Source organism: Corvus hawaiiensis, chromosome 30 (assembly GCF_020740725.1).
Source record: "Corvus hawaiiensis isolate bCorHaw1 chromosome 30, bCorHaw1.pri.cur, whole genome shotgun sequence".
NCBI lineage: Eukaryota > Metazoa > Chordata > Aves > Passeriformes > Corvidae > Corvus > Corvus hawaiiensis.
This window is the reverse complement of record NC_063242.1, coordinates 1,262,202-1,287,667: the sequence shown is the minus strand read 5'-3', so window position 1 is coordinate 1,287,667 and position 25,466 is coordinate 1,262,202. Positions and strand designations below refer to the sequence as shown.

At 40.6% G+C, this 25,466-nt stretch overlaps 1 protein-coding gene across 1 annotated transcript; it reads right to left on the bottom strand.

Annotated features, from left to right (window-relative positions):
* Window positions 1–340: 340 nt before the first annotated feature.
* LOC125318431 (sodium-dependent neutral amino acid transporter B(0)AT3-like) lies at window positions 341–24,802 on the bottom strand. Its single transcript, XM_048289119.1, has 12 exons — window positions 24,616–24,802; window positions 15,781–15,921; window positions 14,072–14,209; window positions 12,869–13,050; window positions 12,355–12,465; window positions 7,232–7,344; window positions 6,813–6,941; window positions 6,055–6,211; window positions 4,566–4,770; window positions 2,835–2,994; window positions 2,206–2,368; window positions 341–1,177 (listed from the first exon to the last, which is right to left on the bottom strand). Exons 1-12 carry the CDS (start codon window positions 24,770–24,772, stop codon window positions 965–967), a joined length of 1,869 nt encoding a protein of 622 aa, XP_048145076.1. The 5' UTR covers window positions 24,773–24,802; the 3' UTR covers window positions 341–964.
* Between the last annotated feature and the right edge of the window lie 664 nt (window positions 24,803–25,466).

Genomic DNA, 25,466 nt, shown 5'->3' with positions numbered 1-25,466 from the left:
TAAAAATTGTTATTTATGTATTTACAGCTTTTCAACCCTAACCTTTTCTTTTCCTTGACTCAATTATTCAGCCTGAAGGCTTTGTCGTACTTTATCCTCACATTCTTTTCCTATATTTTTTCAGAGGCCTCAAGTATCTTGACAAGAGAAATCCTCATCTCCCATCACTACAGAGTGGCCAGGATCTGCAGCCAAGTACAGGAAGTCCTGGTTTTCAGTAAAGATTGATTTCATTGTCATGTTCTGTAAGGTTGCAGATCACTGAAAGGCTGCCATACATCTGCATTTTTGTTGTGCCATTCAGCTATTGTGTTCAGTATGAGAAATTAGGGGGAAAAAATGGGGACTTTTTTTTTTTTACACAGTATTTTCTTCTACAATAAATTCTGGAATCTACTAAGATGAAAAGATTTGTGCTCAATTAGAATTAATTAATTGCTCAAATTTACTTAATATACATTCTTTTATCTGCTGATGCTTTATCTTTGCTCCTTGCAATGCTTGAGAATATGAAATAACCACAAAATGACTGCTGCTAAAGTGTGTATAGGGATTTACAAAAATTAGAGTGTAGTGGAAAAGAGGAGTCCTTATTCTTAGAGAGCTTCCATTCTGCATCTCTCGGAGCAGGGAGGCAGGGCAGTGAATGAAACTGTAGGTTCTTGCATTCCAATCTGTGTTGCTGATCCTTAGGAACAGACTGGTTTTTTAAAAGTGAAGGAAGACGGAAGGCAGCAGCAATACTTAAGAGGCTTTCCAAGTTTAAATTCTGGCTGGAGAGATACATGAAGCTGAGAAATTGGTAGAAATTAAAGGAAACACAACAGCATTGTTTATAGAGTGTCGTGATTGCTGTAAGCGTATGAATTGTGTATACTAGGTTGGTTGAATGATACCCAATAACAGCTAATAATGTCTAACAAAGGCTGTCTTATTTTTACTTACAGACAGGTACAATGGATATTTATTCTTTTGGATGAGAAAAGTTGCTGTTAGCCGCCTGACATGAAAACACTTCTGGTGGTACAAAGCTTGGGTCCTTGCTCCTTCGCTTTTGTTTGACCAGATGGAAGAGTGCTACCAGAGGTACACACACACAAGGAAGGGCAGCCAACAGCACACAGATGGCCTGTACCCAAGGTGGATAAACCTTCTCTTCTTTCCTGGGGAAGCCTTCCTGTGGAGATAAAAAAAGCAAGCAAAAGAAATAATTGGTAGGTACACTTAGATTTTGCTATGATTGCTATTTTCTTACACTGTTTAAGTAAGGGTAACAAAAGTTTTACTCTCAGTCTACAGTAGCATTCAGTAGCTGTGTCCTCTGCAAACCTTTCTTTTGTGTGTAGAGACAGCTGTAAATGTTTTACAGTTTCAAAGATGTGTAGCTGGAATTGTGACACATTCCTGGGGATATGGGGATGGCCCAAAGTGTTATCAAACCGTCACCCGCTCTCGGTTAAACTGTGTTCATCCTTGTTGTACTCAAAGCTTACCTGGTTTCAGCAATTACTGAGCATGTTCTTTGTCAGATAGGGAAGATATATATCAGAGATTTTGAGGGAATGATGATAAAGCAATTTCTGCAAGTCTGTGGCTATGAGTTTATTTGGGATGATAGATACTTGATGGCATTTGTGGGAGACACTGCTGCTGTGTAATCCTCATATAGTTTAAGACCAGAATTGATCTTCAAACCCCTACACAGGGTGTATTTGAGAGGGATCAAAGAAACTGCAGTTGATGTGAGACAGTGACATCCAGATCAAATGTTCTCAGCATGGACATGCCTTTGTTGCTGAATTAACCAACATTGTTCTCAGACACTGCCTTCCTCCCTCCCTGTCTGCCTGTCAAAAGTACACCAGGGTCCCAGTGATACTGGTCTAAAGCTCTGCTCAGGCATTTGTTCTACCTGTGAACCCCCTGTAGGTATGGAATGTCTGTGACACATTTCACTTCAACACTTCTGAACATCACACACATCTGTAAGAAATACGGAGCATGGAATATGTGGGACACCTCGAGAAGAGACAGTTTTATTATGTGTAACCTCTTTGCACACCTGAGCCTTCTCATTCTGAGCACTACATCACTTCAGACTGCATTCTAAGCAGTAGATAACAATGATCTTAAAGGATCTGGTAAGGGAGGAAAATAGGTAATTCTTGCTTTTATTAGAAGTTCTGAAAATATTTGAGAACATACATATTTAGGGTTCCAGGCTGTGTAGCTTGGAGGCTTCTGCATCTGAAGAGTAACAAAGGCCATGAAGACAGTTAGCAGGAGCAGAGGGCTAATAAACCTCCATGTGATGTGCCAGTAGAGATTGAGTTTTCGTCCAGTCATCCATTCCACATCTTCACTGAACCTTGTAAAAGAAGGCATGTTTATGATAATGTCATATCTAAAGTAGTAACAGTTTCCTTTTTTTATAATTTTCTGTAAGATGGAAACCAGCACTGTTAAATCTTTTCTATTCCATACCATTCTTTAATAACTTACTACTCGCTTGAGTAAATAATAATATCATTCAAGTAGGTCTTTATTGATCCATACCAGAGATGAATGACCAATTTACATTGGCAGTTTAATTACCTGAGCACCTAGTCTAAGGTTTTTAAGCATAAATAAATGATGATAATGTTGCAGTAGTTCTGTAAACTATTCAGATAGTTAAAATAAAAAGACAAAGTTGCCAAGGAAACAAACATAGCATGTTAGGAAAAAGTCTCAGTTAACCAGCACCAAATCAAATCAGGTCAGGGGCAAAATTACTGCAACCTGAGTTTCATTTATGTCTTAAGAGAAAAAAATTCCATAACTTCCCAACATACCTTTTAATTTTATAGATGTATGCAACTCCAGTCACTTCAAAGAAAGCGATGACTAGAAGAGGCACTGAGCCTGCATATCTGTCAAAAATGTCAATCCAGTAACTCCCTGAACCCAGTGTAAAACACAGAGCAATGAGGAAGCTAATTAGACATATTATACCTGAAGGAAAAAAGATATCTTTGTTACTGGAGTACTGAACTTGGTAGGTTTATTTTTGTTCTGAATTACTGTGTTCTTGTTCTAATAATTTTCATTCCCTCTCCCTCTATGGAGTTACAACAAGCTGTTTTCTCCTTAGAGGAGCTAATACCACTTCCCAAACTCAGTTTTCCCCTGTGTGTTGGCCAAGAGGCACCACTGTTGCAGGAGGAAGGCATTCATATGACTCAGAGCATCCTTCAGTTGTTCATGCTTCCTTCCATCAGACAGCCTGGGCTGCGCTGTGCTGTGTCCCAGTGTTAATTTTTGACTGATGTAATGAGTTTCAAGTGCCTCATTTCTGTGCAGCCATAGGCTTAAAGCACAGGCAGGTGGCACCTTGGAAGTGTAATGACTCCCTGGATTTCTGCCCCCATTTCCTCAAAGAGCCCAGAGCTACAAATGTGTGTGTCCCTTATGTTCCAGCATGTATCATTCGGGTTTCAGCACACTTCAGCCAGTTCCTCTTTAGCTAAGATTTAGATCTGGGGTAATTGAGAGAAAAAGTGGAGAGGAAAGAAGGGAATAAAGGTATTGCTGGACACATGCATGGGCTACATGTCTTTCTAATGTGTTGCTAATTGCTTCTAACTCTGAGATGGCCTTTGGTTCATTTTTGTAAAATGTTGGCTCCAGACTTGTTTTTTTTTTTTGAAGTTCACAATTGGAAGATCAATTTAAAAATAATATTGGTACCTCATGAAGTTGGGAATAAATTTGTTTCTACATGAAAATTTGTAAAATTAGGGATACAATTTAGATGCCACAGGAAGACTCTACAAAAGGCACAACAGCAATATTTCCCATAAGGATTTAAAAGGGCACATTTCAGAAATATTAATCCATTACTTGCAACTGCCAGAGATTTTTTTGGACCAGTTTCACAGTAGGATCCCTCAGACTCTCATTGAGCCTGGTTCTTAAGGAGCAGGTTTCGTTCAGTAACCGTCTCTCGTTGAAAAGATTCCAGTTTTGGTGCCAGAACAGGATCATACACCTTCATCCCTCATTTTTCAAGTGGTAATTTTCTCCTTGGACATGTTCACAGTAAATGTGAAACTGTTGCAGCATAAACCTGGATGAAATAGGGGTGAATGACCCCTCTTACAGTGGTAAGTTTAAGAGCAGGTGGTTATGGCAGCTGATGTCACTGGGTGCCTTAAAGCGATTTGTATCAGTGTCAAAGGCTTAGGGGAAGACAAGGCTCGTCCTGATGTCTGCAACAGCTAAGAGTGAACTTGACTCCAGGACTAGCAATTTAACAAGCTTTCTCAGAGTGAAACAGCTTGATTTGCAATCTAATAAAAATGGCAAAGGCAATATAATATTGTCACCTGACAGCTTCTGCCATAACTGCTACCTCATCTCTCAGCTTATCTTCTGCAAACACAATCCACTGCCCTTACTTACACTGTGAGATTAAGCTGAATTAACCCTACAAATTATTAATTCCTCTATGATACTAATTAAGCAGTTAGTAGTTTGTGCATCTCTAAGGAAGCCAGCTGCTTTGAACAAAGCAAATACCTTACCAGATAATAGCTCTTTTGGTGCTGATTTAGGTATAATTCGAAGCTCCAGAAGAGGAGTGAAGACACCCTCAATGTTTCCAAACATGGAAGAAAGGCCCAAACTGAACAACATTATGAAAAACAGGATGGCCCAGGCCTGGGAGCCTGGCATGAGGATGATAGCTTGAGTGAAAACAATGAAAGCCAAGCCAGTTCCTGAGACACTCTGCAGAATTCACAAACAGATAGATAAAAATACACATTACAATGTCTTTTCTTGGGTATAAAGTAATTATAACACACATCTGTCCTTCTCTTCAGTCAAGGGTGCCTGGGGCCTCTGTGGCAGCCAGCAGTTGAGAAAATGGGCAGTGGGGAGTTTGATTTTAAATATTCTACTAGAGATATCTAGGCTATCATAGAGCAGAATTTTAGCCTGCACAGAGAGATGGGTCCACAGTAAAGCAGATCAGAGTGATGTGATTGTAATAGCAATTGTTTTGCTAATGCTATCTTAAGTGTGTTTTTTAAAAATCTATGGTGTAGTAGCTGCTGGAAAGAAAGTGGTGTAAATAAGAATAGGATTACCACTCTTAACACCAAGAGAATTGGTGAATCATTGATCTCAAAACCCCCCATAGCTTCCAAGGCAGAAAAGACTAATAGAAAAAAAGCTACTTTCAACCAAATTTCTTTTGATTTAGTCTCCCAAGGACAAGGATATTTAAATGTTAGCATTGAAAAATGCTAATGTTGCTATAATTTGTAAGTAAAATATTTCAAGCTGTAAATGAGAGATGGGTGCCATCAGAAGAAGTGAGGCAAAAGAAACTGACTTGTGCCAGGGCTGGAATGTTGTCCTTGGATTTCTCCATCATGTGAGTAAAATAGCCTACTTTACCATCATTGTGCGTTAAGCGTGTCGTGCATTAGCACACTCTGACTGCTCCAAACAGGATCACTGGAGCAAGTGGAATGAGGTAGGACAAGTAAACAGAGAAGAAACATCTGTGTTTAGTGGTAGGGAAAATGTTTTAGGAGGGTTGGAAAATAAGGAGAGGAAGAAGATTGTGATGTATTTTGGTGGCAAACAGTGTACATTGTAATAGGTTTTTTGATACTTTCCTAAATACAGATTTAGGAGATTCCCGTTCAGCTTCCATTTTTTATCATCTTTCATCTAGATGTGTTCCCCCTATTAGGTTTATTTCTGTAAACCAAACTAGGACTGAATCTAGTTCCCATGGTAGACTTCTGGTGGGAGCACCCTTGAAGATAAGTTTTGTGATAATAACATGTAATTTTGTTTGCCATAACAGACAGTTACACATGCAGACTATCCTACAGCAGTATTGTTATTTCAAATGTTGAGAAGTTGATTTGTTGCATGATTATGTGTAATATATCATTGCATGTAGAACAGAGTACATGTACTTACAAGAAAAAGGAAGATACCAATCCTGCTGCATAACTTTGTTTAAAGATTACTTACTGAAAGCACTTACGGTACCTGATCAAGAAATTCTTGAAGATTACAGCTTTTCAGTTTGAGTCCAGCAATTTTTTCTGGATATGATGAATTCAGAAAACTAACCCAGGATGTATAGTTCTGTCGCATGATGCTTTCTTCTGGAAGATCAAATTCATTGATGATACTGATAATATTCCTGCCAGAGAAACCAACGTATCATTAGTTTAAAAGTTTGCAGATGATGTGGCTGGAAAAGCTATGCCATGTATTCAGATGTTACTCAAAAGTTGTGTTTACTTTCTGTGCTGCTATTTACAATATAAGGGAAAATATTAGTTGACAGCTTATATATAAAGTAGTAGAAAATATTCAGACTATTTAATGTTGTCTCTTTCAGACAAAAACTCCAAGTCCTTTGTGCAGATGCAGTCTGTAAAACATTTTTGTTTTATCAGGTCTCCAGACCATTTCCACTACTTGTATTAATAACTTAGGGAATCTGGTGAAATAGAAAAAGGTGGTGTTTTTTTGCTTCTAATGTTAACCTGAGAGTAAGGTGAAAACCTTGATGCACTACTTGGAATGGGTTGTTTTATAATTTGTCTTTCTTACAAATGGCCATCCTTGACTCAGTGCCATAGTACTTTATATTTTTACATTAAACTTCTCCATACAGATGCTTTTCCTTTCTAAAGAAAATAAATCCTCTAAATGCATGTTTTTCAAATAACACATTATCACGTTACCTATTTAGGCAGTGAAACCACAGTGTAACTTTGGGAACACAACTTTCTCACCTGTCCAAGCAGTCCCAGTAGGCTGTGGTTGCTTTAAACCCCAAAACAGAAAAGACTGGGATGGAAGCATAGAGGGATGTCATGCTGTTCACAATTGCTACTGTCACAGCATCCTTTTCACAGTCATTTCTAGAGATAGCATTCAAACAAGTGAAGTGATTAAAAAAAGGTAGGTTTTTTATCTGTGATTCAGTTATTTCTGCAAAGTTGTTTTTTTTTTTCCTTTAAATTTCTTCTCTCCCTCCTTCCCCCCCCCCCCCCCCCGCTTCTGTTAGAAAATCTACCGCACCTTTTAGAAAGACAGATCCTTTTCCAAAGATCCTTTAGAAAAATTAAGGAAAGAGTTTTGAAAATTTAAAGAAATTGCACAAAATGCAGCAAGAATTTAGCCAGCTTATAAAAGTTGTAGTTCTACTTACTTTGCTGGATTGTAGCTCGCGAATGCAATAAGCCCTCCAAAAGCCAAAGAGAGAGAGAAGAAAATCTGTGTAGCTGCATCAAGCCATACACGGGGATTTTTCAAAGTGTTCAGCTGAAATAATTGGAAAAAACGCATGTATTAGGCTTAAACTAAAACTTCATTTTCTCTTGCAATTCTTATAGCTCATCTCTTATTTCACTTCTGAAATTTTGAGTTGTGTTGCCATCTAAATACTCTGAAAATGGAAATAGGTACTAAACAGGTCAGTAAAACAGGTGTTTTCAAGGATATCATTGAGGCTATTTAAATGTGTGCAACAATTATAGAATCTTTTTTATTGTGCACCTCTTCTGTCTGATGATAAAAATGTGGTTCTAAATGATAGACACTAAGAACACAATAGGGACAATACATTACATTCTTCCTCAATTTCTTTCTTTTATTTAACTCACATACTTGGTAGCCTACAGTTAAAGCATATTATCTTCCTAAAGCTATATAAACAAATACTAAACTGTAATTGTTTTAAGACAGAAAGTGATTCTATAGCTTTTAAAATTTGCTTAAAAAATAATTCAATAAAAACAATTAAAAGCCCAAGCAGACAAGAAGAGAAGTCTCATTAGAACAGCACCTGAGATTCAAAGTGCTGTGAAAACAGCAATAAAAGATAAAAAGGCAACATAGGAAATAGAAGGGAAAAGGAGAAACTGACAGTGAAATTTGAATTTTGATGTAAGGACAATGTGATACAGGAGGTTAACAAACAATGATTGTTGGATTACAGAGAATGTTAAGCAGTTTTAAATAGCTGCACTAAGGAATCTTGCCATTGAAATCAATAAAAAAGAGAGAAAACATAAATAATGCACAAAATGTAAATGTGATCAATAAATATTACTTTCCTGCAGAAACTACAAAGTGGTGTGTTATATTCATACCCTACCAGGTGAATTGCTTTCTGATCCATTATCAAGGAAGGGGAATAGAAATGTTAAGAGTGTTTTAAAAGCCACATCGTTCAAAAGTGATGCTGGGGCTGTAGAGTGTTTTCACTTTGTTTTACAACAGTCTGAGTCAAATCTGCATCCGAGCCATGCAGGATGACTTGTGTGTTTTGTGTCTGTGTGCCTGTGCTAGTGATGCTAGTCCATAACTGGGAACGTCTGTACGAGTGAGAGGCACGTATCCCAGAAGACCACTCATAGCATTTTGGGTTTCTCTGAAGCTGCCTGAGCTTGAAGAGCAAGAATAATGGGTCCACCTCAGTGTGGATGAATGCAGGCAATGCCACTACTGCAGGTGCTCTCTCCACAGGGATTACCAGTGTTTGACCCCAGCAGAACTGGTGTCACCTTTTGTACAACACAACACAGCAAGCAGATACGTGGAAGCATTGCTGGCTGAAATGCTTCAGCAAAGGCAAACCCTTCTAGAGGTTTGTTTTGAAAGATCATAGTCAAGCCCTCAAAGACCAGAGTGCTCACTTGACAGGACCTTGTGCAGGTTCTGTTGCGGTGCAGAAACTTGGCATTCATGTGGCTGTGTGGCCTTCACACTTTGATTAAGTGCTGCCACATGCGTCAGGTGGTGCTGACACATGCGTCTCCTAAAAGTCTGGCTTTCTGACTGGGGAACTTTGGCAAATGAGTCTGGAGGCAGTTTAGACTGGTACTAGGTAGAGTGCATTTATTGGCTCCAAAAGATACAAATCAACCCCCAAACTTGAAAGATAAGGGGCATGCAAGCATGTCATGGCAATGTCATTATCTGGTCTTCAGCAAATTATTGAAAGTGTTATTTTATATTCATATGGCATGCAGATTTTATAAGCATATCTTCAGAAGAAAAAATGTGCTGATGCCAGAAACATGTGGATGAAGATAGACAGTCAGAGTGTTAATGAATGAACAGGGGAGTAAGGAGGAAAGGAAGTATAATTGCTCCCTCATGAGTGGTAAGGTGTTTGATTTCTTGAATATGTGAAACACAGAATTAAAAATTACTGGGGTCCCTGTGACATGTAATTTTGGTGTAAAAACACCTGATGCTTTTGCCATAAGCAAGTGGCCAACACGCAATACTGCACTTAAGGTAGTGTTTTTGTTCTCCTTAATACCAGAAACAATATGGACGGACCAGGTACCTTGAAAGGTGCTTTAAGTGTCCATGTATAGTAATATATCATAACTGCAAAAGAGGGCAAAGTTACAAATTGTCTCTGTGAATAGAGGATTTGAGGCCTGTGCTGCCTTTTTTTTTCTTGGCCATTCTTACTGCTTGTTAAATAGCTGTTGAATTCTGGGCACAGGCAGCAGTTGCCCAGCCAAGTTCTTGGAATTGTGCATTGACAGAGAACCCCCAAATATTTACGGTCTCTGAAGCTCTTTCAAATGTGAAAGAGACTGGAGAAGGAGACATTTGTATTCCTTGGGTGACACAGGTGTCCACTGAAGCTGAACCATGCAGACTGTTGCTGATGTTTGTTGGAATCTCTTTTCTGCTGCCTCTGGTCATTTACTTTTCCAAAAACCTTTCCAAAGGTCTGTTCCAGCTCCTCTGTGGCATCATTGTTGTAGAACTTCTGCTTTCCTCTCAGGTGTCACTTCAGGATTTTTTTGTTTTCTTGGCAGCTTCATTTTCCAAGTAACCAAGAATTTTGAGAAGGTGAGTAAATCATCAGACTTCTCTATGTCTGAAAGTCAATGAAAAGAAGTAGTCATTATTTGGCCTAAAATTTAGGGTGTGAAAGTGTGTTAGATGGCACAAGCTGATTATATATTTCTGCATGAAAATAAAACCATCGCCTTGCATAATTAAAATTTGTATTCATGCTATTATTACTTGTGGTACTTATTAACAAGAACTAAAATACAAGTTTGGAAAGTGAAAAAAACTTTAAAAATTGTGGTTTAGAAAAAAATAATTAAATTCAGTTGGGTGATTATGATGTTGAAACTGGATAAGATGGTATTTTTTGTGCAAGATAGTATTTTCTTTCACAGATGTTCAAAAGCAACACTGAGGTGTCACAGTTACCAGACAGTGAATGTGGCAGCTGTTACAGAGAACTACAATTTCTGCTACACTGCAGAGTTAGAAAGAAGTTGGAAAATACTGCCTCCAATTAGGGAAGGATGTCAAGAAGGTTGATTTTATTTATTTTAAAAGTAAGCTGAAACAGACAGTAGGTGATCTAATTCTTACTTTATTTTGCTAAAACTTTTCCTGCAAAAAGACAGGAAAATAAGAAGAAAACAGCACACACTTAAGAAATATGCTTTACAGTTTTGTAAACTGATGTGGCCTGGGTGGGCCAAGTAAATCTGTGCCAAAAAACCTAACAGCCCTCCTGTACAACTCACTTTGGTACATCCCTGTGGAGAAGTGTAAAAGAAGAACAGGTGTTTGCTCACAGCAGGGGTGGGAATAGGCCAACAGCAAAGGCAGTACTGGTGCTGCACACTTGTGGGGTAGGGAGACAAAGAGAGGAGGGCACTGTTGAAGCTGTGTGCTTACTGTCCTTTTGAAGTCCTTGCAGTGCAACAATCCTCCATAGCAATTGGTAGGTTAGTTGAACAAAGCCATCTTGTCTTACACTAATTTTCTGTGCAATACCAACACCAATAGCAGATACCACTTACCAGGCTGTTTCACCAGCTTTTCCACATTTGTAGATAAGAGCATCACTAAAACCATCTTCAGATGTTCTTTCAAGGATGTCCCCAGGATCTGCTTCCTCAAACCAGCTAACCATCTGGTTACCAAGCTGCTGGTTGACTGCAGGTAGATTTTCATTCTGACTTCTGTAGCCAGTGTACAAATCCATCTGTCTCTTTTACGATGATCTGCTCCTCCTCAGCACTGCAATACCTCCAGGCTTTGTGAGTACACATAAATCTACTTTTCATCATTCAGTTCAGGATCACTGCAAACCAAGTCCCAGAGATGCCTGAGCTCTTCCAGAGAAACCCGACATCTCGGCTGAGACCAGAGCACAACAGGCCAAGGTGTGTTCTATTTGTCTTGCCTGAGCTGCTTTTTTCCCTAAGACATTGCACCAAGCTCTTACTGTCTTGTCTGGGCCCTGCAAAAATGCAAGTGTATGTCCTGATCTCCTGTAAAAACCAAGCTTGTCCTTCTTGAGTTCTGACAGCATTTACATGGATGCGTGTGCCACTGGGCGTGCAGCAGGAGGGATAAAAAGGTGTCTCATCTGAGCCTTCTCTTGCTCTTCTACCTTTCCAGCCTGGCATATAAAGCATTTCTGAGCTTCTTGGCTTTTGTTTTCTTCAATGTCTGTATTCTTGTTGTAGGAAAGGAAAGGGAAAAACCCAGTGCTCCTGTGTTTGAAGCACTGCTGTGGCTGCAGAGGCAGTGGATGCTTGAGAATGTGTCAGTGGGTGCTGCTTTTCCTCTACACCCACCACTTTATGGAGCTTTTTAGCCATGAAGGCAGAGTTGTGAGGAGCCTACAGTGGATAGCAACCACTTAGTGGGACAGTTTGACTTTGCATTTGGGAATGCTGCCAAGGACAGTGTAGAAAAAGTCCTGAAATGGCCAGCATGTGGAGGGATCTGGAACTCCTGTCCATATGGGAGGATTAGAAAAATGGCAGAGAGGCTGTTCTCCAGCAGTTCTGTCTTTTAGGAAGAGATATGGGGAAGGGGAGAAAATCCTACTATGAAGAAACAGGGGCAGGAGAAAATGACTTCCAACCTTCCAAAAAAAAATCACTTTACAGTGTAATTCCTCAGTCATTCTCCTTGTGAATTCTTAAAAGACTAAAGCTGTGTAAATTCTGTAGCAGTGGCAGGGAAATCCCATCTTTCTCATGTACTTGTGAAGTACATCAGTTCTCTTACACGTTCAAGACTGAGGCACCCATACTATTCTTATCATTAATTTTCCAGTATTTTCTGATATGCTTACTACTGAACTGTTAAATTCTTTGCTGCTTCTTGTCTTGTGAAAATATATTAAGATACTAAGTCACTTCATCTCAGAAAAAGAGCTTAGCTGAGCTCTTGGATAGACATCTAAACCAGGAGTTGTTGGAAAATGAGCATACAGTATGAAATCTGAGGGGGAGTACAAGGAAAAATATTTCTAATACTTACATTAGGGGTGAAGAGGTAAAGCAGACCATCAGTGGCTCCTGGTAGAGTGAGTCCTTGAATAAGGAATATAGTCAGGACCAGGTATGGAAATATTGCTGTTACATAAATTGCCTAAAGTAAGGAGCCAGAGGACAGACAGTTACTGGCAATAACTTCAATAAATCCTATTTCAGTTATTGCAACATACAATCCTAATAATATTAGATCAGACAGCTACAGATGAATATGGCCATCTTTCAAATAAGCAGGGTGTACTTTTACAGAATATATTTGTAGCAAAATGGCTCTTAAAACTGTGTGAGGGAAGTCTGGTAGGGCAGAAGTTTTTGTGATGGGAAAGGAGAGAAGCATCATTTGAAGCCACCTGCACTGCTGTTCTCACTTCGTTGGATAAGGAGCACGCTGACTGGTGCTAGTGTGGTAAATGGGGAAGGCTTTCCTTGTGGTAAAAACTCAGTATCTGGAGGGCAAGGTTTCAAAGTGTGGGATAATCACTTCTCTACCCTTTCCATACCTTTCCCGTGGTTTCAATTCCTCGGATGGTGCAGAGATAGACAATTGCCCAGCAAGTCCCCAAGCACAAAATGAGCCACCACTGTAACGTGCCACTCTCAGCAATATCAGGTGTTATGTTCAAAGTTTTCCTGTACCAAAAATAATTTACTGCGGTGCTTTCATAACATTCTTCATTGAACCCTGAAAAAAAAAAAGTGGCAAGTGTTAGAATAAACTGTGGGCTGCAAAATCAAATACAGAGATGGACTTTCTGCAGTGTCCGTAATGTGCAGCAAGACAAACTCTCACAGCAAGCTGAGACTCTGAGACTTCCATGAGACCTTCACCAGAGTATCACCAGCATTTTATACAGGGATAACTTCCTAATTCGAAACAGTGTCATACTCACTGCAAGGTAAAATCTAAATTAATTGCAGTGAAAACTGAAATTTTTTAGCTGTATGGCTGCAAGTTGGTGGAGCCATAACAAACTTCAGGCACCTGAGGATACATCTAAGCCCAGGCTCCCCTGGCCATGTCATGGCCCTGTGGTGGGGAAAGACCCAGGCATTGGCTTCTTTGGTTTGAGTTTCCGGGACTTCTGTGAACAGGAACTTTAGGCATCTGCATCCAGGGGAGTGGGCATTCCACAGCCAGGCTCTGTGCCTGAAGAAAGAGGAACTGGGAACATGGCATACACCACACCCTGTGATGTCTAATTGTCTTCCTACTCTGGAACAGTCCTAAGGCCTCCAAAAGAAAGTTTAATTCTGCTGTGTTTTGGTTTTTTTTCTTAGCCTTTTACTCAGATGATATTTCTTGCTGTACCCTGGAACTTGTTCTCTCTCACACTCTAAAAAAAAATTTGAAAAATAATTTTAAAAACCTGAGGCATTCTTCCTTATCCTGCTTACATACACTGTCTTACTTCTGTCTTACTAAAGGTTTTGTAATGGATAACAGGACTTGTTCTTTATTTTGTTTCCCGTTTTGAAGTCAAACAAAAGGACTCATGGACTTTCTGGCTATTGCTGTTCCTGTGAGGATGATGAATTTGAGTAGGCTGTCATGACTCTTGTACCTTTTTAACAGGAAATCAAACCAGGACTTGTGCACAACTCAGGACCAAATAAAGTGTGGCTTCTCAGAGTTTCTTGATTAGCCCAGAGTCTGATGTTTGTGATCCTCCTTTTGCTAACAGTTGTCATGGAGGTGTACTTACCTGTTCTGTTTTCATTTAGAGGACAAACACTCCAAGGAAGAGGTTCTTGGAAGGAGTTTATGAAATACCACATCACCCAGGTTAAAACAGTGTTGTAGTATAAGCTCACCAGAACCGACACCATCCATGAACCAACTCCTGCAGAAAGCATAAGATCTCACTTCAGAAAAGCTTTGAAAAAAGTTATCAGTCAATCACAGAGCTAGCTCTTAGAAGCTTGCATTTCCTATTTTTTCAAGATTTTCTTCTCCATCCCCCAACGCCATCCTGAGATTTTCCCATGAAAGTTAGGCATTTGTGTTCTCAGTAGCTAAACACTGGTGCACAATCCCCCAGATCACCAGCCTTCCTCTAGGAGTGCTGACACTCTCTCCTTACACAGAAGATTAAAGTTGAAATTGAAATCTCTGCTCTAGTATATAATCCATTGTTTTCAACAATACCAGACAACTTTAATAGCAGAGGGCAAAAGAGGCCAAATTTCTACAGTGTGCTGTCTGTAGCTGCATGAGACCACTCTTGTCCCAAATCATGCACCTATGCCCTACATTGGTAACTGTTTTGCTCCTGTGATGAGGAGGGAAGAATATAAACACCACCGTTTCTGCTTGCTTGCATTTTTGCAAAGGGAGTATGAACATGCCTAATTGTAGGAGATGGATTTAGCTGGAAGCACCACCTGCTGCTTGGTATTTCTTCCTTGTTGCCCTCTGGTCCTCTTACCCACCCCTTCTCCTCCCACACAGGCCGACAGGCAGGGCTGTTAGTGCCAAGCCCATTTCAGGCACCTGCTTAAAGCAGGTCATGATCCCGCAGGGCTGGCTGAAGCATCCAAAAGTTTCCCCTTGCCCTCCAGGCACAAGGGTATTGCCTCAACCAGTAGAGACAATGCCTTAACCCCCTGATGGTGGCTGTTCTGGATCACTTTTTGCAGCCTGACAATGGACACAGAACACCAGATGTGTTTTTTCATGTATTTGATAAATAGAAAAGAATTGGCAGTACAGGACTGCACACCTGTCTGTCTGCCGTGTGGATTGTCCCTCGTGCCCAGCTGTGTTGATAAAGTCCCTTCAATAGCCCCACCCTCTTGTGGAGGGGAGCTTTCCCAGGTGCTTTGGACTCTCAGGATCCCTGATTTCCTGTCTTTCTGTCCTCCCTAGAGTCTGACTATTCATGGACAGAGAAGACTGGGTCCGGGAGAGGCTGTGAGGGAAGAGCAAGAAGCACTGTGGGCAGGCAGCTCTTGTATGGCACCAAGGTGTGGTTGGAATGGGGCAGCGTTGAGTAGCAGAGCCCATGTTCATTAATCTCTCCACAGCAAAAGTTATTAGGTTGGCATTTCAGGCTCCTAAAATGAGCCTAAAATGTGCCTGGAGTAATGCCTGGTGAGAGCAATACAGAATTACAGAATCACAGAATGGTTTGGGTTGGAAGGGACACTAAAGATCACCTAGTCCTACCCCCCTGCCATAGACAAGGACATTTCAACTAGACCAGGTTGCTCAGAACCCCATCCAGCATGGCCTTGAATGTTTCCAGGGAAACCACCCCTCAATATCTCACCACCCTCATTGCAAAATATTTCTTTTTAATCCTAACACTCATTTCTTTTTATATCCTAAAAAACATCAGGCCCAGGTCTGTAGGAAGTGAGTGCTGGGTGGGAGCTGTCTGCAGTTCCTTGAGCTGGGACTGAAGAGATGTACCAACGCCTCCAAGGTAAGGAGAGATGGTGTTCCAGGCTCCGATGCTGCCCTTCCTCAGGCACTGCCCTAGGGCCAGCTCAAGATGTAGCAGTGGAATTCCTTCGAAGAGAAGAGCGATGAAGTATGGGATCAGGAAAGCCCCTGAAAAGACATTTAAGTGTGATTAAGCCACATGATTATCTGCATCTCACTGAAATTACTGGTTTATCACTAATCTGCTTTATGAGCCTAACAAAATCCTTGTAGGATGTGTTGAGAGAGGGATCATTGCTAGGGACACCTACCAAGTAACAGCTGTTGCTGGTAATTTTGGTAGTGAAAATGGGGGAGGAGGGACTGGGATGCTTAGCGCTGCAGGACACTTCCCTCAGGCATTGCCACAGCCCTTTATAAGTAGTCTCACTATTTCAACCATTTCCCTTTCTTTTAAGCATCTTTTGTCCCCCTTCTCATAAAGCACAAGGGTTTGCCTGTCCCCTATACCCTCTGTTTTCTCTTCAGTGCATTGCTTCATTTCTTTTCTTAAAGCTCTCAGGCCTGTGCTCCTCTGTCCTGCACTGGAAAAACAGGATATTGTATACCCCAGGCTAGGTTATTGCATGAAGCTCAGCTCAGAGCACAAGCCTCTGGCTAATGAAAAACTGAAAGCAAGGCTGAAGTTGTTCTCTGAGACATGTGAGCCATGAAACTTCTTTTCTTCCCAGTTTGTATCCTTTACGTCTTTTCTGTTTTCCTCACAACATGTCCCTTGGGCCAGAAGCAGCAGGTCCTGTTGGTTGCCTGTGGGAAGGGCCCAGTCCGACCAACAGCCTGGCTGGTTCCTGCTAAACTGTGTGCACTTTCCCCACCTTCCTTCAGAAGGGACACACATGTGGGTCTCCCTCCTTTTGCACAGCTACTGATTTTTGTGAGAGCAGAAGTTTCATCAGTATGTTTATACCACCTGCCCAAACGTCCAATTAAATTGAAATGGTGGGATAGATTGAAGTGTATTGCCATGACCAACAACCACTGTGACCACAAAGTCTCTTTTCTCCAGGGCAACAAAGACAGAAGTCCTGCCTCAGCCACCTCCCAGTCCTCCTACAAATATGTACAGATTCTATGCTCCTTGTCTCTTTGTCAATAAACCTGCTTTGCCTCCAGACCTCATATCTGGGTCTGCTCAGCTCTGCTCTTCCAGCTCTGGAAACTTTCTTTATGCTTTCCTGAGAGAGAGGTGGGGGAATGCATAAGGATTTCTGGTCTCCACCTGGGATGGCGCCTGGGTTCTGCAATCACTGGCTATTTAGAAAGGCTGGGCAGATAAAATCTAATCTCTTGAGCTAGTGTTGTATTTCAATAACTTTGCTACCTCTTGCTAGGTGCTGCAAGAAATACATACAACACCCAGAATGTTGTTGGATGGTTTAGCCTTTTATCAAGGTATGCATTGGAACAAAAATCACAAAGCTCTTCTCGGCAAAGAACTCTTCCTTAACTGCCAAACCTGGAAATGAATGTCTCACCTTAAGATCGCTAGTCTTAAAATGTTTTTAACTGAGAAGCAGATTTGAAAAAGGAATCTCACAGTTAATTCCCAGTATGTTAAACCCTCAGTTTGAGGTCCCTTCCAGAAGAACCCAGTAACGTCTTGCCGTGCTCAGTCCTGTGTTATGTTTCAAACCTGCTGCAGTATTCCTCTCTACAGGACACTTGAGGGTGCCAGCCCAGCCCTCCTGACAGTCTGATGCCTTGGACTGTCTCCTGGGAAGAGCAAAATACTGAGGCAAGTGACCAGAGCGCTGCAGTACGGAGCACTCTACTTCTTCATCCATCTGCCTGGCCCTCCAGCAGCTCTGGGCAGCAGCTGTCTCACTGCTATCCATGCTGAGCCCTTGCTAGCAGAGCACTCCCTAAGAGACCAACCTATCTCCCATATCATATCTCCTGGGAAATAACTGTGTAATAATTAGTGCAAACTGTTATCTCTCTCCCCTTTTCTGTTTGCTAGTTGAACCACTGGCAGCAGAGCATGTTTAGACATTCTGCTGATAAAAGCATGTTTACTTTGTGCTGACTTGTGTGTATCTTCAGGCATATTTACAGCATGGCAAAACATAAAGTCACACTTAGAAAAAAAGTACTGGTTTTCCATGAGAATGATATGAAAGAATCTGCTATCTGCAAATAGGAAAATATGGCAAAAGAATGGGTTAACAAGAAATGGTTTATGAAGCTAATGTTTCTCAAACCTAATTCAAGTAAATGGCTTGTAGTGTAAAATAAGTTTTTAGTTATTCATTCCTTTGGACTACAGTATTTTTAGGCAAAAAGAAAAGAGGAAAAGAGCAGGCAGTCTGCTGAAGCACTTGAAGCTTACTCTTTTCCACAATAAAATCCCCCACCTATAGAAAAACATGGAAAAACATTAACAGAAAGGTATCAGATATGGAATAGTGAGTAGGAACCCTCTAGCACTGTATAGTCGAGGGGTCTGTTTAATAGATAGAGGAGGATGTGCCAGAAGGCCAAATTTAAGTACCTTTTTAAAAAAATGTCATGAGAAATCTAACCATGGAGAAAGCAAGCAGAAAATCCAAGAAGCAGAGAACCTAAGACACAGTAGGTATCACAAACCAGAGCATTCAAACACAAGCACAGCAAAACCCCAGCAGAACCCATATGATGCTTAGCACAGGCACAGCAGAACTTTGTAGATTTGGCTTCCGTGGGGCATAGAAAAAGGAAACTTTAGCAGAAAAAAATCATAAAGCGCAAGTAACAAATTATCCTGTGTCTGCACATTCTACCTAAAAAAACCAAAAAAACAAAAATGTTTAGGGATTTTTTTTCTCTTGAAAAGTGAAAAAGGAAAATGATAGCGATGAAACATTTTTAAGTACTTTAAAAGCCTGAAGAAATGCCCATAAAAATCAAAAGTATTGCCAAAGCATGATTTAGTTGCATCCCTGGGGTGCAATGTAGGAAAATTTTAGTCTACAACATTCCTTCTGTCAGAAAGACACTGAAGATTCATAAAGCGTCCATCCTGCAAGTAGATACACGCGGTACTAAAAGTAGGTCAAGAGAAAAAAACCAAAACTCTTCAAAACTTACATGAGTTAAATGTTCTTTTGGAAGGAATCCTGCACAAGGATATCACAAAGCTATGGAACAATCCCCACGCACATGAGAAGGCACAGAAGGCCTACAAAAGCTTTTTCAAATAAGGCTGTCACCAACTGCAACTGCTGCACTACTGGTAAGCTGGTGTCATTAACGAGAGAGTCCCAAGTGATGAGGAGCACCAGTGTTTAACACGATTGCTGAAGAGCCATTGGAGTGGAGACAGCTCCACAGTCATAGCAGTAGGCAAGAAAGGACCGGGTGCACTCGAGATACACAGAGGGCTTTTAGAACCTGACCCCTCGATTGCAATGCACAGGCAGCTCAGGTCAGAAAAGCAACTGCTCAGCCATATCCAGCAAAATGACACTTGAAGGATACAGCCTTTGTTATATCACCTGCACATGGCAGTCTGGGTGGGAAGTGCATGAACCTCTAGGCAGCCTGTGGAGAGCTGCCCATGCACCACGGGACAGACAGATCAGGAGACTCTGGAAGGAGTGCGGTGTAAAGTTGGTTCTCAGCAACCAGCAAAGCAGAGTGAAACAACCAGATTGGGTTTGTCACTTGGAAAGAGAGACCAGCAGACTGGACTAGTGGAAATGTAAAGCAGTTTGAAGTATCAGCCAGGTGACCTCCTAATCTACGTGTACCAAGACCAGCAGAAATCGATGGGCCTCAGTGAGAAGCAGAGAAGACCCAGTAGCTTTGCTTGATATTGGGATACTACATAAGACTTCCTAAATGGTGGGGAAAAACTTGCAAGAACTGATCCATGTGTTCAATCTTGCATCTTAACTGGTGCCTGTGGATCAGCTAGCAGAAGAAAAGCAAGTGACTTGAAATGATTATCTAAAGATGCAACAGCACTTGAAAGGCCAGAACATGAATAAAAATTTTCCTTCAGATGGAGATTTAGGAATAGAAAAAAATAATTATAATAAAGACTGAAATGACCTGGAAAGTGGAAAAATAGTAATTTGGAAAAAAATACATCTGTAGAGTCTGAAAAATTCAGACAGCACCTCTCAACGTGATAAAATGCACCAAGCATTTGGAGATCCACTTCATCAGTTCTTTTGGTAAATAGGAATGGTGATGGGTGCACTTTTCCAAAAGACTGAGAACTTCAATGGCAAGATACCTGTGATAATTTATGCAGTTTTATGCAATAGGTGGTAACTACTTGTTCAGATACAAAGAAAAAGATATTAGCTATTGAAAGGGGATTTTCAGACCTGTCTGACTCTCTCCATGGGAGTTCAGCTAAGCAGTGTAGGATAGTCAACACAGCAAGGAATCACATCAAGACATCAGGTAGGAATAAAAGCAACTTAATCATGCTCAGCCCTCTCTCTAGAAAATAGCACTTCATGACCTCTTTTATGTCTTCTGCACATGCCTCAATATAGATGGAAATTATGAGCAACTCATATTTTATTTGTGCATTATGATGGCACTGATATTGCTTTGTAGGCCACATTACACGTCTTACTGACTCTGAAACTTGGCAGCGTTGAATTTCCCATGTAAATGACTATACCTCCTTGAGCAACAGTGAGGGAGCTAAGACCATGCCCAGAAGACCAAAGGGGCAATAGCCATTTCAAATGAAGATGGGTAACACCCAAAGATCACTCATAAAATAAGTTTGGTGAACTTCCCTGTGAAATGTGAAGGATGCAAGCAACCAGCACTCACATACAAGTATGCACTAACCTGAGCTGTAAAGGGCAATCAAATATAACAAATTTTGAAAGAATCAACTCCACATGTCACAGCTTTTCACCAAGGGTTCAAGCAGGGCATGTCAGCAAACCAGAAAATGAAGTTTGTTACTTTCTGTAACCCAATTTTTCTGTCAGAGAGTGAACTGTTCTGCTCTTCCCAACGTAATAGGTTTGTTTGAGTTGGTTTTGGTTTGTTTTTGTTGGGTTTTTTTTGGGTTTTTTTTTTACAGTGTCTTCCAGTTACACATTTTGTTCCTCTTAGGTTTTGTTTTCCTTTTGAGGACACAGTGAACCAGGCATTTCACAGCATGTTGTAGTTAAAATTTGAGCAAAAGGTCAGGTAGGCTGTGGGTTATGAAAGTCTCTAAATGGTTGTCCCAGAAGTAAACAGTTGTCCCTTTTTAGTGTGACTGTAATGTTTATGTGTATTTATTTTCCTAGAAAGAAACTGTATTTTATATTAAAGATATTTTTCAGTCATTTTATAGGCTCAGGCACTACACACATTATTAATACCCGTGGGTTAAGCAAGCAGGTATATATATGACATATATATATATATATATTTTTATAAATATATATACTAGTTATAATCAAAAGCCCACTGCAGTCATTTCTAGTTAGAACTGGGTTGGTTTCTCTTAAGTATACTCATATGTATGACTTGTTAGTGTCTCAGTTTTAAGTGACAAACTCTATACTGGGCTATTTAGAGACTTCTTTTCAGTTCCACTTACCTGGGAACATTTGTGTTTGTCTCCACTGGCTGTGGCAAACAACCTTCATACCCATTAGTCATGAAAGGTAAATAACTAACTTAACTCAGGCAATAAATCCAAATAATCAGTAACGGCAGCAGGTGATAAATGTCAGCAGAACTGATATTATATTAGATCTGAGTTACTGAGTAACGCTAATGTGCGATGAATCAGGGCCAGAGGTCTGATGGGAACAGCTGACATGAGACAAATACACAAGCCCTTGTTTTCATCTCTCGTTTTTGAAGAGATGCAGAAACGAGGATATCACCTACCCCAGCAGCCATTCAGCCTTCAAGCATGTTTATGCCATATCCAAACCTGGTTTCACCATGCTTATAATTGTGGCTGCAGGTGTAAAGCCATGGTGCCTCTCAGGGCTTCCAGTTAAACACAGTGCTGCTGGTCTCTCCCTTGTGCACATCTTTACATGCACACATGCAGGATTTATGCTCCAGTGCCCCTGAAAATCTATTGGGCTTTTGCACCTGAGTTGTTTGCTTTCAAAAATGCAACCCCAAACCATGTCACTGCCTTAAGTTAACAGCAGAAAATGCAGCTGCCTTATGCGCTGATGTAAATGCAGGAGCTCTGTCTTCTCAGTGATCTTCATAACTCTTTTCCATAATTTCATAACAACTTTTCCAATGCCAGCTTTCTAGGATAACTTATTCACAAACCCCAGAGCACCCTGTTACGGAGCCCATCCTGCTACTGAGCTCTTCTAACCATATATTGAAGCCCAGTGACCAAACACTGGCCGCACATCCATATGTTGACCTTAATTCACCACTGTCTTGTGCCACTCCTGGTGGTGATGCAAAGTAGCTGTTTGCCACTAGTGAGTCTGGTGGCTATTTTAAACTGGTTTTTCACTGGCAGCATTACTACTCAGGGAGCAAAGGAGCAATACAGCCCTCATCCCTGCAGCATTTTCCTGTTTTTATTACCTTTAAACCTGCTCTACCCCCTGTCTTTTTTGTCCCTACAAGTTCAAATAGACTTTTGGAGCTGGATATGCAAGCAAGCAGACTTTCTGAGCACTGTTTTGTCCATAAGATAGGTCACCTCCTTGCAGTTGGTCTCATGCTTCTCTTGGGGTGGTGAGGTCTGTAGGGTAGGGATGCAGGGGACCCCAGAAGGGAGGATGGAGGGCAGAGATCAAACCTCAGGAGCAGATGAGCATCGCTGTCTTCTGAAGTGAGGCTGGGATCTGAAGATGTTGAAACACCACTGGCCACAGCTGGCCACAGAGAAGCAACCATTGGTGCTTCACAGGAAAGTGTGAGAGCCTTTTTATGGCCAGTAGAACAATATTTCATCTTAATCCCAATTTTGCACAAATTTTGTGCAGCCTCACGCAGCTGGTGGCTCCAGAGGCTGCTCTGTGCAATGAGATGTGTGGAGGAGCTGCAGCTTGCTATGGCCTTGCCTGGGAGTTTCAAACTTTCCACTGAACACTTTGTGTTAATCATTCATTACATTACAAAAATATCACATTATGTTTGCTTTATTATGTTATTTGTTAATCCTGAATGCTTTTTCCCTTGCTTTCCACGATAGAAAGGTCGCCTGGGTTGCTGTGGAATATTTGACCTAAAGCTCCTGCTCCAGAAGAACTTTTTCTTTGCAGGACTCATGCCATACGTGCTATGGGAATGTCTCTCTAAAGATGTTCATCATGTCTCATTAATGTCAGTATAATTAGTTGAACTGACAGGTTTTTTCCCAGTAATTCCCATGGACAAGTGCAGAGAAACTGTGCACTCATGACTTTCTAGCCACCCAGTTATGGCACTTTTCTGCAGGAGTTTCACTGGGTGTCACGTCTTGTAAATAAATAATGGGAACCATTAAGTGTCTTGGGAGGAATCTAACCTACTGGTTCTTGTCTTTTCTTATTTGTATTTGTGTAACTGTAACTCTCAGCTGTTACATATTCAGCCTTAAAAAGCTCCTTGCCACCAAAATAATTTCCATTTTCTTGTTTATACACTATGATAAACATACTCTTCAATTTTCAACTTCATCACCTAAATAGATTGAATTCTCAAGTTGTTTCTTGTCCCAGAAGTTTTCCAACCCTGGAATAATTGCTGGCACTTTTCTGCATTTTGTCTAATTTTTAAAGTTGACTTTGAAAAGTGGACTTTCAGAAAAAGTCAGGGGTTCAGAAGTTGTCTTACTGTAGGAAGCAGTATCTCTACCTACTTCCTAGTGCTCTGCCTATATCTGCCAAGATTCTTTCTCTTGATACAACCTGCTATAGCTCATTCATCGAGCTACTTACCAGAGTCCCTAAGTAGCTACTTCACTCTGAAACACCTTCCATTACAGGCAATATCCATTCTTGGTTCCTTAGATGATTGAAATATATGTAGTTCATCAAGTAATACAGACACCTTAGTAAAACAAACTTGGATGGGATAATATTTTCTGTCATTTGACAGTTTCTCCAGGTGTGAATTTTTGGTTTCTCAAATTAATTGCAAGATAACAAATTAAACTAGGCTGAAACAATTTGTTCACTCTTCTTTAGACAGCTTACCAGAAGATTTCAAAAGCTTTTGTGGTCAGTGAGTTTTCAAGTACTCTTTTCTGATCCATTTATATTTACCAAATTGTCTGCTTCTAAAGCAATTCCCTGTGGAACTGCTGCCCAGGCACAGGCTTAGGCAGCTGTCCATGACACCTGGCAGGCTCCTGTTGCTGCTGCATCAGCTGAGCATTTTCAACAGCCTCACAGACAACCAAAAGCACAGTTTAGTTTTGTGCAGTGGCAGTTCCAGATGATGAGGTAGCTCCTAAGAGCATCAGAGGAGGGTGGGGAATGGCTCACTCACCATCCCAAAAGGAGGTTCAGTGGCCATTTTTCTAGGGACCAGTTCCCTCAGGCCTCCCCAGGACTTCTCCTTAAGGTAGCCAGCTGCAGGTTCATTTTCCTGCTTTCATTGGGACTGTAGTAGCAGTATAAAAACTTTAACATTAACATAGATTTTCTCTATCATCAGTCTGGTCAGCATCAGCCTGGTCTTCCTAAATGAATGTATCATTTTATAATTAAATATACTTCTATAGAAAAAGCTAATTAACTGGTGCAAAACATTAATGAGAACTAGTGTTTTTTAAAAAGTGATATAACTGATATAAATGATGTAATTTCCATGCCCACCAGAAGTTAGTACAGTTGTATGAGAATTGCAGTTCAGTATTTTGGCAAAGCCCCGCTCCAACCTTACCGCCTCCGTGTATCTGACACAAGTATGGAAATCGCCACACGTTCCCCAAGCCAACAGCAAATCCGATACAGCTTAAAATATACTGGAACTTATTGTCCCACTTGGGTCTGCCATCTTCTTTAGGGATTTCAGGTGTTGCTGATAAATCTTTTGACATTTTAATGAAATATCCTTGGCTCCTTAGCCCCTTTCCCTAAAAATGGGAAGATGCATTGAAACCTGTCTCTCCTACAGGTTTTATGCGGGGTGACAGAAGGATCTTGGAAGAGGGGTGGAGCTTTCTTTTCATCTGATGCAAAGGATTGTGGCATTGCCAAGGCTGCAGTTTAAAGACAAAACCAGGAATTATTATTATGTAGAGAGTTACCACTCTTGCCTCTTTTGCAGCTCCTTCTATAGTTAGATATCTTGGGAATATGTTGTTAATGGGTAACTCAGGATCAAACAGGTTTTTATTTTCTGTTCTTATGTTCTCAGACTCTGCCAGAGAAGTGTGATGCTGAATATAATTAAAAAGAAACCTTTGCAGCAGACTAATTAAAATTGTAAAAATACTTGTAAAAATCTGTGGATTAAATATTGGCATTTCCTTTCTTAGTTTATTAATAGAAGTAAATAAATGAAGGCATCTTTTTCAAATGCAAAAAGTCAATTAGAAAAAAAGCCAAGAAAAATTAGACCTTGTATTTTCAGACATTAGCATTTGGTCCATTTTCACAATAGTTGCTAGAAGTTAATCACTTCCCACCTGTCAATGAATCCCCAGTGACTATTTTTATTATTCATTAAATAGTTACTGATGAGTGCAAGAGCTGAATGCTTTCCTTCTATTGAAAGTATGTGGGAATATT

Coding starts and splice junctions, on each gene's coding strand:
- LOC125318431 (XM_048289119.1), bottom strand. CDS start 24,772: ATGTCAAAAGATTTATCAGCAACACCTGAAATCCCTAAAGAAGATGGC. Junction 6,212..6,812: donor TACTGGGACTGCTTGGACAG/GTGAGAAAGTTG, acceptor TTTCTCTGGCAG/GAATATTATCAGTATCATCA. Junction 4,771..6,054: donor TTCAAGAATTTCTTGATCAG/GTACCGTAAGTG, acceptor TGAATTCTGCAG/AGTGTCTCAGGAACTGGCTT.